The 14,176-nt window shown below is 38.0% G+C and overlaps 1 protein-coding gene across 1 annotated transcript in view; it reads right to left on the bottom strand.

Annotated features, from left to right (window-relative positions):
* Positions 1-1,270: 1,270 nt before the first annotated feature.
* The window catches only part of CCN6 (cellular communication network factor 6), a gene marked incomplete at its 3' end in the record, with an annotated part of 36,105 nt that continues 23,199 nt past the window's right edge, over positions 1,271-14,176 (bottom strand). Inside the window, exons 4-5 of the mRNA XM_082248836.1 lie at positions 3,624-3,817; positions 1,271-1,552 (exon numbers count right to left, since the gene is read on the bottom strand). Coding sequence (XP_082104962.1) covers positions 1,271-1,552; positions 3,624-3,817 — 476 coding nt within the window. The remainder of the gene's footprint in view (positions 1,553-3,623; positions 3,818-14,176) is intronic.

Below are 14,176 nucleotides of genomic sequence, written 5' to 3'. Positions count from 1 at the left end.
GGTGCCCAAGACCATACAATGGTTTAACAGAACAGGGTCCACTTAGAACAGTCCTCGCTATGGTTGACTTCAGAAGTTGAGTGGATGTGCTCAGCATCATATCCAGAGGTTGTCTTTGGGAAATAGACATATGAGTGCTGCCAGCATTGCTGCAGAGGTTGAAGGGGTGGGGGGTCAGCCTGTCAGTGCTCAGACCATATGCCGCACACTGCATCAAATTGGTCTGCATGGCTGTTGTCCCAGAACGAAACCTCTTTCTGAGATGATGCAAAAGAAAACCTGCAAACATTTTGCTGAAGACAAGCAGACTAAGGACATGGATTACTGGAAACATGTCCTGTGGCCTGATGAGAACAAGATAAACTTATTTGGTTCAGATGGTGTCAAGCATGTGTGGCAGCAACCAGGTGAGGAGTACAAAGGCAAGAGTGTCTTGCCTACAGTCAAGCATGATGGTAGGGGTGTCATGGTCTGGGGCTGCATGAGTGCTGCCGGTACTGGGAAGCTACAGTTCATTGAGGGAACCATAAATTCCAACATGTACTGTGACATACTGAAGCAGAGCATGATTCCCTCCCTTTCAGAGACTGGGCCTCAGGGCAGTATTCCAACATAACGACTTCAAACACACCTCCAAGAAGACCACTGCCTTGCTAAAGAAGCTCAGGGTAAAGGTGATGGACTGGCCAAGCATGTCTCTAGACCTAACTCCTATTGAGCATCTGTGGGACATCCTCAAATGGAAGATGGAGGATGGCATGGTCTCTAACATCCAAAAGCTTCGTCATGGAGGAGTGGAAGAGGACTCCAGTGGCAACCTGTTAGGCTCTGGGTGAACTCCATGCCCAAGAAGGTTAAGGCAGTGCTGGAAAATAATGGTGGCCACACAAAATATTGACACTTTGGGCCCAATTTGGACATTTTTACTTAGGGGTGTATTGGCTGTGTGTTGAGTTATTTTGAGGGGACAGCACATTTACACTGTTATACAAGCTGTACACTCACTACTTTACATTGTAGCAAAGTATAATTTCTTCAGTGTTATCACATGAAAACATTACAATAATGTAAGGGGTTTATTCACTTTTGTAGGATACTGTGTGTGTGTGTGTGTATGTATGTATGTATATATATATATATACACATATACACAGTATATTCTCCTGTGGTTTAGTTTATTTTATATATCCTGGTAATTTCTAGATTATGGCTTCAGTGTAAAGTGTGGCTGTAGTATTAACATTTGGTAACCAAAGTGATAAAGTACCACTCACAAAATTTTAAGATGAGCAAATATATCTCCTGGGTTAATACAAGTCTTCTGACAAACACAAGATGTGATCCACATCATTTTCCATCTGAAGGATCCTTCATTTTGACAGTGGAATTGGACTGTTATCATTTTAGACTTGTTGGGGATACAGCATCTCCGATCTGTACACACACCACAATAAATGGGTCTATAGCTCCGTCCTGTTGAACACTCTGATAATGTCAATTTAACAGGTTGAGATTCTTGAAATGTAGGTTGACACGTTTTTCCTTTTGGGATCTGTAAAGTAATATGCACAAAACATAGCCATTATTTTATTTCTGCAACTGTCATCTACATTCTACAGTTTTGATTACTTGCCATTTGGGACACTTCCTTCTTTATGATTACTTGTTAACCAACTGTACTGTTCTTTCAAGGTCTTCTTCAGTGCTGCCTTGGTGTTGCCCTTGATTCATTTTTCAGTGACACTTCTAACATCTGCAAGTACTGCACCTTTCTCAAGAGACCAACAAAGTTCTTGTCCACACTCTCGTAATCTCTTGCCTCCTCTGGTTACCTACAATACTCTAAACTCTGTTATCTATCATTAGTTCTGCGTTTGACTTTTCTATCCCTTACAAAAGAACTGTTTATTATCATCAAACCTCCCCCCCCTGTTCTGCAACTGTTTATTATCATTTGCCTTCTCCACAATTCCTCCCCAACTCATATTTCCGGTCTCTTTCACATATGCTTCCCAAAGCACCTACCTCTGCTCCTCCACTGTACTACTAATGTCCTTTTCACTCAACATTCCATAAATCGCAACAAGATTTAATTAAAGTAGGTTCTATTTTTTTTCTAATTCTGTACCCTGTCCTATATAATCCATCTTTAAAATCTTTAAATAATATTATTATTATAAAAAATGTGCATCTTTCTCTCTTAACTATTAATTACTATGTAACCAACTGCCCCGCCTATTGTGTTCACATTTAATTATTGGGGCAATTTCTCCTCCTGTATTATGTATTTGCTTGTGTCTTGAGTTATTTATCATTGTACAGTGCTTCGTAAGGCCTCTTGAACACAAGAGAAAAAAAATGCCATGTTTTTTTACTGATCTGGATATAGATGCATTATTGTCTATGGAACCATACACACATCTTTGTAAAGATCAGTAAGGCACCATTCACATCTAGGCGTCTAAAAGAAGTTCTGGAACTTCTTTTGAGCGACCGGTGTCTCGCAAATCTTTTTTGCGTGATTTTACCGCAATTTGTTGGGCGACAATCGCAGCAAAAGTACGCTACGTTAAGAGTGCCAATGGAATTGACGGGGATCGCAAGTGCGTCCCATGATTTGTGGTGATTCGGGATTGCAGGCAGATTTGCAGCGATTCCGCCCACGTTCCGGAACGCCTAGATATGAATGGAGCCTTATAGAGTGATGAGCACAGAGCAGTAAAACAAAAATAGGCAATTTTCCATTTCAGTAATTTCATTTACAGTACATGCATACTTGTGTTTACACACTTATACACATGTTTACTGGTGTATTTATGCATATATTGCAATACCGGCAGTGAAGAAGAATGGTACTCTTGTCTACACTTACGTGCCTTTACGCTCCTTTACATCCAGTATAATGGGTATTCGTTTTTTTTTTTGTATCTTTTTTTTTTTCTTCTTATGGATGTAATATTTGTATGTTTTTCTATATATTTATACAATTTAATAAAACAAGTCTTTTTTACGATTTTGGTCTGTCTTCATAGTCCAGGGGTTTTGGTGCAGTTTTTGCACACAATCTTCGCTTTTTCAGTAATATATTGGACATGACAGATCTTTCTCCCTAAAACACATACCATGTTTCCTCATATTATATATTTTCATGTAAAATGTAACACTTTTTATTTATTTAGCACCAACAAACGGAGCTTTAGAGAGTTTATAGAACCATTTACCTCAATTCCTGCCACAGAGGCACTTGCATTCCGATATCCCTACCACAATCATAGAAGCATGTGTACATACTCTAGGGCCAATTTAATCAGATTACAAGTAAATTGAAAACATGTATTTATGTTTTTCAGAAGAGATCTGAAAAATTATAAGAAACCAATTCAAGTAAAGGGTGAATGTACAAATTCCATACAGACTGGGTCCTGGTGAGAAGTGAACTTAGCAGCCAAGTAGTGCATCGCAAAACAAGTTAATTACATGGCCACGATTTGAGTTCTGGAATATCTATTGTGGTATAACTAGCAAATCTCCACAAATGTATACCAGTGGTTTTAATTTAAAATAATTATTAAATAATTAAAATTTACACTGACGACCTAAAAAGTAAATTTATACATGCTTACCTTTATAGCACTGAGCAGAGTAGTATTACATGGTCGTAGGTAGCATAGTCTTTTTTCTTTTGTCATTTCACATTTGCTGTTTTCATTGGTAACTCTGATAGAGATCCCCATGCCACATGTTTTGGAACATGGACTCCATTGAGTTGCTTGGACGAGGCATTTTCTTTTCCAAACAAGTGGTAAAATCTTGTACACTGAAACAAAGCATAGTATGTTTAAGTGAGTTATCCACCAAACTGACATTTCAGGTTATGGGTGGACAGCAGTGGACTGGTCACCCACTGCTTATATTGCTGTTTACTCCAAACTAGAGCTTCCCCTGCATTCCTGGGTGCAACCCACCCACCATAAGTTTTCTTTCTCAAGATTTAGTGGGGTGACTTCTTTTTCATGATTTCCTTGTAGTGTTTAGAGCACATTGAAAGATTGGAACTCTTGCGCTGAGTACTGAACAGGTGCAACAAGATGGTGTGTAATTCAACCTAGTGGCATCTACCAAAAACTCCAATACATAACAAAGAGAAGATCTTTGTATGAATCTATATTCTTAATTGTTATATATATTATTTTTTTCACTGTTTTAAAGGCAGAGGATTAGCATGGCAACCAGGCAACTAGCAGTGTCACAAGGATAGCAACCTTATTTGTCTTATCACATGTATATTTTAAACCGTATATACAAAAAAATGAACAAAATTGTAATTCTGTATAAATGCTGGAGAAATTTGAAGTCTCCATTACGCATGTCTGATGCATTGCAGTGCACATTCTTGCTTGATATTTTATCCCAGCGTATACTGCATGTATGTCATGACCATCGGCTAAAGAAGGAAGCTTTCCAATCATATGTACACATTTATCTACTGTATATGAGAAATACTGCAGTTAAAGTGGAACTAAATTCTGAAAGATACCTCCACCTTCCAGTGAAGCAACAGTTGCATCCACTGTTCCAGCCAATGGCATCTCTTTTCCTGGGCTACAAGTCTTTTCAGGGTATACAAGTCTTGTTATTTTGGGAGGTAAACCAGACTGGGTTTAAGTATGTACGTTTTTTTTTTTTTTAAGGCCAAAGTTATGTCTGAAGTTCTTTCTTTTTTATGCATTAGGAAAGCTAGGTCAGAGACAATACAGAGTGAGTGTGGAACTCCTAGCAATATTTCTATGGTTATCATAGAAATTTAAGAAATATGTGTCTCATTATGTCCAGTCCTCTAAGGTTTGCCAAAGAAAGGTTAATTTTTATGTATGAGCTTTATAGATAGGTAGACTCAAGGTAGAAGTGTGTCCTTAAGAGATAGATATAACTAATAAGCTCAGGTGGGACCCATCCACATAAATGCCTGTCTTAACCAGCTTTCAAGGTCTTCCATCTTTAAATCTGTAAGGTAACTCCGTGGGTAGCACTGTTTATAGCATTGACGTTTCGAGTTCTATTGAGACTAAGAATTCTATGTGCATTCAAAATCTTGGTTTCCTACAGGTACCTTGATCTGCAATGGCAATGCAATGTGTGACTCAATGTAAAGCCTGTATTATAGTGAATTTAAACCTGCGCTAAAATCAAATATAGTGTTAAAATATAAATAGATATAAAAGGAGTGTATAGAACAAATGAACAGATGTTGCAGCTGCTGCTCACCAAGTAAAAACTCGGAAAAATAATAATAAAACAAGATAACACAGCACTTGCAGAAAAATATGACTATTCAAACATGTGATAAAATAAAAAGGTGCAAAATATTTCATGTATAAAATACAATATGTGATCACAAATATAATAACTAATGATTAAATAGTGTCCAATGAATTAATAAAGTCCACAAATAAAATTTCCAGTGCACTAAGGTGCAATATAACTAAAATTAGCATATAAACAAAGTGCAATGAAGTGCTCCAGTGCAAAACATAAAAGTTCTGAAAGTTGATCACTCGTGCCAGGTGACTTGAACCCCTTCAGGAACCCTACTCACCAGAGGGAATGGACCCTTGTTAGGGGTCAAAGGCGCTTGTATGTAGGTAGGATCATCGAATCTGTACTTATAGTTGGTAAATTGAATGGCATGCTAGATCCTCTCCTTGATAGGATGAGCTGTATGGTATCCTTTCAATTTTGGTGGCCCTGGATAGCTTGGTGGAGCCTCGCTAGGGAGTTGAGGGGGAGTGAGAAGGATGCCTCCTGCCGGGTCCTCTATCCATTGATCCGCACCCTGATCATCCAACCATAGGCAGCTGATGCTTCCAATGCAGGGGCCACATTTAAGGGTAGATGTGAAGGCGAGGGGGTATGGGTGACAGCGGGGTGTAGGCTGTTTCAAGGTGGAACCTTGACAGCGAGGTGTAGGTTGTTTCAAGGTGGAACCTTGACAGCAGAGTGTAGGTTGTTTCAAGGTGGACCCTTGACAGCAGGGTGTAGGTTGTTTCAAGGTGGGTTTGCCAGGGTGGCCATAAACATTCTAATTCTGCTCCTGCTGTGACACCCTGATGCAGCAATCTATCAAATTAGACCATGGAAGGTTCCAAAAATGAGTTTTTCTAACATTTGGAAACACACATTGCGCACACAGTTTTCCAATGTATTTAACTGATAAGGAGTAAAGGAGTACTTTACAATGTGTGTACTTCTACTCAATCAAGTGAGCCCAAGATACTATGCAGGAGATTCCAAAGTAATCAGCAATATGAAGGTTCCTCAGCACTGATGGCTGTTAATAAACCTCCCTGTAGCCATCTTCAGTGACTACTTGCTTAGTTTCCTATCATAGTATACAATATATCCTCACTTGTATAACCACAAATAAACTAACTACATTTTTTTAACAAAGAAAGCAATGAGGATACTATGATCCTAAGCTACAAGGATAGCTATGATGTACATTGATTAAGCTTTGGATTGATTTTTCAAAGATCTGACAAAGGTATTACCTATAATACTTAAAAAAGAATATCTTCAAAAGTCCTCTTTGTTTATTTGGTAATAAAAACATCTACTCTCACCATTTCTGCATTAGTTATGTGTAAAGCATTAAGGTAGCCTTTCAACATTGCCCATCCTTAACATTGTTCATTAATATGACCAAATCTATACGTGTACCTGAAAGGTAGACATTGGTTTAATGCTGTCAGATGAGGAAGCAGGTTAGAAGCCCAGAACTTATCTGCAATACATAAGAGCATGTTAAAATGTTAGTTTGAATAATAAATTGTTTATCTCATGCTATTATACAAAGATACAAAGCAAAGCTGATAAGTGCCAAGGCATGAGATAACTTTTACCTGCGCAAGCTGTGTTATATTATCAGTTTATGTATTTGCAATATATCCCACTAAAGCATAAAGTTCTGGACAAAGTAGAGAAGGATTAAAAGACATAATTTTTTTCTGTCTGTTACCTGCTAGTGAGATTTTCCTTTACTTCCTGTGTTAAAGACACAGCAGGAGTAAGAGGAAGTTTTCCCAAAGGGAGGGGACATTTCTTACACAATTGTCATCAGAATATTTGTCCTTGTGATAAATTCCCTTCACCTCTTTCTCTCATGACAACTCTTAAACTTTGGATTTCCTCTCCCTTTCTGTTCAATGACAGTAGTCACCAGGACAGGGGTTTATTTCTCCAGTGGGGACACATCAATAAAAACTTTGCAAATAGTTTAAGCCTTCCACTGTAAGCAAAACGAAATATAAAGTTTTGCCTTTTACAATCACTTTAAATGTAACCCTAACCATTAACGGAAGCCTACAACTTAACCCAATCCTAAAAATCAACCGCTAAAAACATGTAAATCACAACCCTAATCTAACCACTAACGCCAAATTATTTCCTCAAAGGTGTACTTATTAGGTACTGAAATCACAGATATTTGACGGCAAACAAGTCTCAGTAGTACAAAACCTTAATCCAGCACAAATTGTACTAAAATCTCTCACATATGTGCTCTTTGGAATCCCTTTCCTTTACCTTTGGATATGTTGTATTTTATAAGACTAAGTTGTAAAATATGCAATATGTAGTCATTGCATTAATTGGAAAAATGAATTTTACATCTCTGGCAGTTCACCTGTATGGATTACTAAACCTGTTTACAAATCCAATTTAACATTAAAGATATTCGATTACAATTACAGAGCAGTGACTACTCTAATCTGGATTTTTCCAACATTACATCAGGACCACAAGAGATGTTCATCATTAGGCTGAACTGTAGGTTCCCTCAAACTGTCTTTTATAGTCCTACACCCATACATTACATTTTTTAATTTCAAAGTGATGAAAAAAAGTATCATCCTTACCAGAATTTTGCCCCTAAAAATTGACTCTGTTCCTTTGTAGCCCCTGTCGGGTTTAACTAAAGGAACTGAAAGAAATAGCACCAAGCTTGGAAAAGAAATCTCCAACAAATCAATGTGGCATTTTATCTTTTAGCCAATGCCTGTTAGCGGCAATTAGAGTAGTGAAAGTGGTAGTGTGAGGGAATCAGAAAATGCCCCTTGTACTCTATTACTAAAGCTCTGCTGTCACCAGCATGTTTGGGAGATGGTCCACTCCATGTCTTGCCCATACTGGTAGGACACATTATCCTGGGGGCAGTCCTCAAGACTGGTCAGTTAGCATGGGAAAAGAATGCTGGGAGGGTTAAACTGGGCTAAATACAGTACCTTAAAAAAGTATTTATACTCTTTGAAATTTTCCACATTTTGTCATGTCGCAACCAAAAACATAAATGGGATAAAAACATAAATTATTGGGATTTTATGTGAAAGACCAACACAAAGTGGTACATAATTGTGAAGTGGAAGGAAAATGATAAATTGTTTTCACATTTTTTTTTACAAATAAATATCTGAAAAGTGTGGGGTGGATGAAGTCAATACAGGGCAATTGCAGAAGAAAACCTGTTTAAAGTCTGCAAAAGACTTGAGACTGGGGCGGAGGTTCACCATCCAGCACGACAACGACCCTAAGCATACAGGCAGAGCTACAATGGAATCATTGAGATCAAAGCATATTCATGTGTTAGAATGGCTCAGTCAAGTCCAGTCCTAAATCCCATTCAGAATCTGTGGCAAGACTTGAAAATTGCTGTTCACAGACGCTCTCTATCCAATTTGACAGAGCTTGAGCTTTTTATGCAATGAATGATGGACAAAAATGTCACTCTCTAGATGTGGAAAGCTGGTAGAGACATACCAAAAAAGACTTGCCGCTGCATTTGCAGCAAAAGGTGGTTCTACAAAGTATTGACTGGGGGGCCAATTACAAATGCACGCCACACTTTTTACATATGTATTTATAAAAAATGTTGAAAACCATTTATCATGTCCCTTCCACTTCACAATAATGTACCACTTTGTGTTGGTCTATCACAAAAAATCCCAATAAAATACATTTAGGTTTTTGGTTGTAACATGACAAAATGTGGAAAATTTCAAGGGTTATGATATGAATACTTTTTCAAGGCACTGTAGACCATTTTAGAAAATAATACATTCTGAAGATAACACACAACTTACACTCCATGGGTGTATCAGATTTACTAACAATTCCTACCTACTATTCCCTGGACCTCAGCTTTAACACACAGTTTTCAGCCTTTTCTCAATTCTCACTGTTAGATTTTTTATCTTTCCCCCTTGCATGTAAAGCAGTGTTTTACACGTTTTAATTAATTAAAGTATGTAACCTTTTATATAAGCTAGTATTTGCCAAATATTTCCTAGTGTGGCTTATCATATCTCAAGTTTCCCCTGGCAAATCGATATTTATTGCCAATACCCGCTTATGACTTTTTTTTTTCTTTTTTTTTACAAATGAACTAAAATACTTCCTTAGATTCAATTTTATATCGAATAAATAGAATTCATATGATTTATCACTAGAATAATATACTGATATGAATTACTTTAGGAAGAAAATGTCCCCCTGGACTTGCTACCTGTAGCACATGTTTGTGAATGACATGATCACTTCTCTGTGATCAAGCCCGTATTGGATGAAGCATTAGTGAAGACTCTTGAAGAGTGGTCCTAGGTAAAGATGCAGTGTGATTTTTTCTGGCTTTAATAAAGTTGGATATGATGAGACATCTTCGGTGTGTGCTTGGTTGTGAACCTGTGATGTAAAGCCTTCTATCAGTTACCAGAAGAGATACAGTGGGGAAAATAATTTATTTAATCCCCTGCAGATTTTGTAAATTTGCCCACTTACAAAGAAATGAAGGGTCTATGGTTTTTATCATAGGTTTATTTAAATGATAGACACAGAATATCAACCAAAAATCCAGAAAAAAGTACAAATGTTATAAATTGAGTTGCAGTTCAGTGAGTAAAATATGTATTTGATCCCCTACCAACCAACAATAATTCTGGCTCAATAAACTAAGTCATTGAGCATGGACTCTCTATCAATAAACTGCAGTCATTGAGCATGGACTCCCATATTGTTGAGTGGATTAGGCAGTGGCTGAGTGACAGACAACAGAGGGTTGTAGTCAATGGAGAACATTCAGAACAAGGTCATGTTACCAGTGGGGTACCTCAGGTATCTGTACTGGGACCAATTTTGTTTAATATCTTCATAAGTGATATTGCAAAATGCCTCGATGGTAAGGTTTGTCTTTTTGCTGATGACACAAAGATATGTAACAGGGTTGATGTTCCTGGAGGGAAACGCCAAATGGAAAAGGATTTAGGAAAACTAGAAGAATGGTCAGAACTCTGGCAACTGAAATTTAATGTGGATAAGTGCAAGATAATGCACCTGGGATGTAAAAACCCAAGGGCAGAATATAGAATATTTGACACAGTCCTGACCTCAGTATCTGAGGAAAGGGATTTAGGAGTAATTATTTCAGAAGACTTAAAGGTGGGAAGACAATGTAATAGAGCAGCACGAAATGCCAGCAGAATGCTTGGATGTATAGGGAGAGGTATAAGCAGTAGAAAGAGAGAAGTGCTTATGCCGCTGTACAGAACACTGGTGAGACCTCACTTGGAGTATTGTGCGCAGTACTGGAGGCCATATCTCCAGAAGGATATAGATACTCTAGAGAGAGTTCAGAGAAGAGCTACTAAACTAGTACATGGATTGCAGGAAAAAACTTACCAGGAAAGGTTAAAGGACCTTAACATGTATAGCTTGGAAGAAAGAAGAGACAGAGGGGATATGATAGAAACTTTTAAATACATAAAGGGAATCAACTCGGTAAAGGAGGAGAGCATATTTAAAAGAAGAAAAACTACCACAAGAGGACACAGTTTTAAATTAGAGGGGCAAAGGTTTAAAAGTAATATGAGGAAGTATTACTTTACTGAGAGAGTAGTGGATGCATGGAATAACCTTCCTGCAGAAGTGGTAGCTGCAAATACAGTGAAGGAGTTTAAGCATGCATGGGATAGGCATAAGGCTATCCTTCATATAAGATAGGGCCAGGGACTATTCATAGGATTCAGATATATTGGGCAGACTAGATGGGCCAAATGGTTCTTATCTGCCGACACATTCTATGTTTCTATGTTTCTGGCTCCTACAGTATGTGCTCATGTGGTACACAAATTAGTCCTGTCAATTTAGTTTCAATATTTTTTATTGGAATTTTTCAGAACAAACAAAAAGGGTTTTTACAGATATGAAATAGCAACAAAAAAGTTGTCACCAATAAGTCATTACCAAGGGATAATGACGAGAAATGTAGCGACAGGTATAGACACAGGTGTCCCAACCAGGGATATAATAACACATTTGCATAGGAACTCGAAGCGCCTACCCTCAGCCCCGTAAGCCCCATTGGAGTCAAAACTGCCTCCCAGGGGTGAGGGTGCAACGCCTGTATAAATCAGGTGTTAATAACATGATGGATTACACAGAGCAAGAAAATACGAAATAACCATGAAGAATTAAAACCACAGGTACTATACAGGAATCACTGTGAGGTATCCAGTTACATGTTTGTAGGCCTAGAAGTGAAGACCTTAAGGATCTAGCTTGTGTTTGGAGTACCAATCCGACCAAGGGCTCCACAGATATTCATAGTTCTGTCAATGTAAGAAGGTGCTGCTAACGACAACTCATGTGTATAAAAGACACGTCCACAGAATCTCTTTCTTCCATTCAAACATAATGATCATGGGCAAGACCAAAGAGCTGTCAAAGGACATCAGGGACAAGATCGTAGACCTGCAAAGGGCTGGAATGGGCTACAAGACCATTAGCAAGAAGCTTGGTGAGAAGGAGATAACTGTTAGAGCAATTATTCGAAAAGGAAAGAAATACAAAATAACTATCAATCGCCCTTGATCTAGAGCTCCATGCAAGATTTCACCTCATGGGGTAAGGATGATCTTGAGAAAAGTGAAGGGTCAACCCAGAACTACACAGGAGGAGCTTGTGAATGATCTCAAGACCAAAAGGGAGCTCTTTGACATTATATTGACTCGCCGCGTATGGACAAAGAAAAATGTTGACTTTGACCCTCAGAACCCCATCCCTACAGTGAAGCATGGAGATGGAAACATTATTCTTTGGGGCTTTTTCTCTGCTTAATGTACAGGCTGACTTTTCCACACTGAGGGGGCTAATGGATGGGACCATGTATTGTAAGATCTTGGATGACAACCTTCTTCCCAAAGCTAGAACACTGAAGATGGGTCATGTATGGGTCTTCCAGCATGACAATGACCCAAAACATGCTGCCAAGGCAGCAAAGAAGTGACTCAAGAAGAAGCACATTAGAGTCATGGAGTGGCCTAGCCAGTCTCCAGACCCTAATCCTATAGAACATTTTCAGAGGGAGCTAAGAAACCTTAAGTATTTAGAGAAGATCTGTAAAGAAGAGTGAACCAAAATCCCTCCTGAGATGTGCGCAAACCTGGTAACCAACTACAAGAAATGTCTTACCTCTGTGCTTGCCAATAACAGTTTCTCCACCAAGTATTAAGTCATGTTTTGCTTTGGGATCAAATACTTTTTTTACTTACTGAACTGCAACTCAATTTATAACATTTGTATCGTGTTATTTCTTGATTTTGGTTGATATTCTGTCTCTATCATTTAAAATACATTTATGATAAAAATTATAGACCCTTCATTGCTTTGTAAGTGGGAAAACTTAAAAAATCTGCAGAGGGTCAATTAATAATTTTTCCCCACTGTATGTAGCATCATTTTGTTTTTGTTATTGAGGGAAACAGCACTTTTCCTTTTTACATGGAATAGCTTAAAAAGGAATGCTGTAATTCCCCTATATGATAGCATATCTCCATACAGGGATTGCCTTAGATTTGCATTACCCGGTCTCTTTATTAGCGGACAGGCAAGTATGTAAGTATTACATTAGTGGCAGAAAAAGCATTATTGAAGTAGCATGTACCATGCTTAAAGTAGGCAAAACATTTTTTTCATTTTGGATAGATTAAGGGAGGGTTATAACCCCTGTCAGATTGTTTTTTTCGCCATCTGTGTACCATTGCAGAGATTTCCATTCACTTCCTGTCCCACAGCCAAACAGGAAGTGAGAGGAAATCCCTGCAAATTAGGGAATTCCTTGGGGATCCCCAGGTCACCAGAAATAGTGTCCCCATTGGAAGATTTCCCCTTTATTACTTTTCTGGGGACAACCCAAAATGTGGGATTTTCTTTTACTTTTACTTTCAATGATAATGGTAAAAAGGACAAATGGAGAAGGGGAATCTCCTTAACGGGGGCACAGACACCAATAAAAACTGACAGGTGTTCCAACCCCTGAAAAAAAAAAAGGTTTGCCTTTAGTTATACTTTAACACCCACATAATTAGTTTGATAATTTACTGTCTATAAATGTGTGTATCTTCTAAATGATGTCTAAATTCATAAATGATAAAATCTATATAAAGTAATGAATATAGCATAGAATTCCCACCCAGTACCCAGAATAAAATACTTACTGTTAATAACCTATAAAACAGATTGTTTGAAATATTAACTCACAGACCACAGGAAATATGTTCTAATAACCAGAATCCATCATTTTAGGCTGGTTTTCACTTGTGGTCAAGGGTCGTAAAAATAGAAGGTCGAGTCACCGTTTTACCATGACCTAGCCAACCACCTCAAAATAACACAGCAGCCAGATGAAGTTGTATGATGCTTTTCTTCACAACTGCATCTGCAAAAAATGATATACAGTATCTGTGCTAGCTGAACTGCAGCCAAATGCAACCCATTCAAGTGAATGGGGCTAAGCCGCAACCTTGAGCCAAATGCTAGGCTCACAGTAAAGTACTCTCAATCATAAAAACTGTCTAAGTATAAAATTCTATAAAAATAAAAAACAGGCACGTAGGAGGTGTCAGTATTGCCTGATCCACTGTCGATCGCTTTTCCAAGTCCAAAGCAGATTAAAATGAGCTTTTTCAATTTTGTACTAAAGTGAAGTTGCAAGCTGTTTAATTACTATGGGTGTCAAGAAATGTTTTTGTTAGCTCGCTGTTCATACATAAATCCTCTTAGCGATCTAGCATTGTTTTGCTGATGATAATTACAACAAAAATTCCGCCAATACTAGTGAAAGTATTGTTTA

Source organism: Pelophylax lessonae, assembly GCF_965119305.1.
Source record: "Pelophylax lessonae genome assembly, chromosome: 3".
NCBI classification, from domain to species: Eukaryota; Metazoa; Chordata; class Amphibia; order Anura; family Ranidae; genus Pelophylax; species Pelophylax lessonae.
This window is presented reverse-complemented; position numbering and strand designations above follow the sequence as displayed.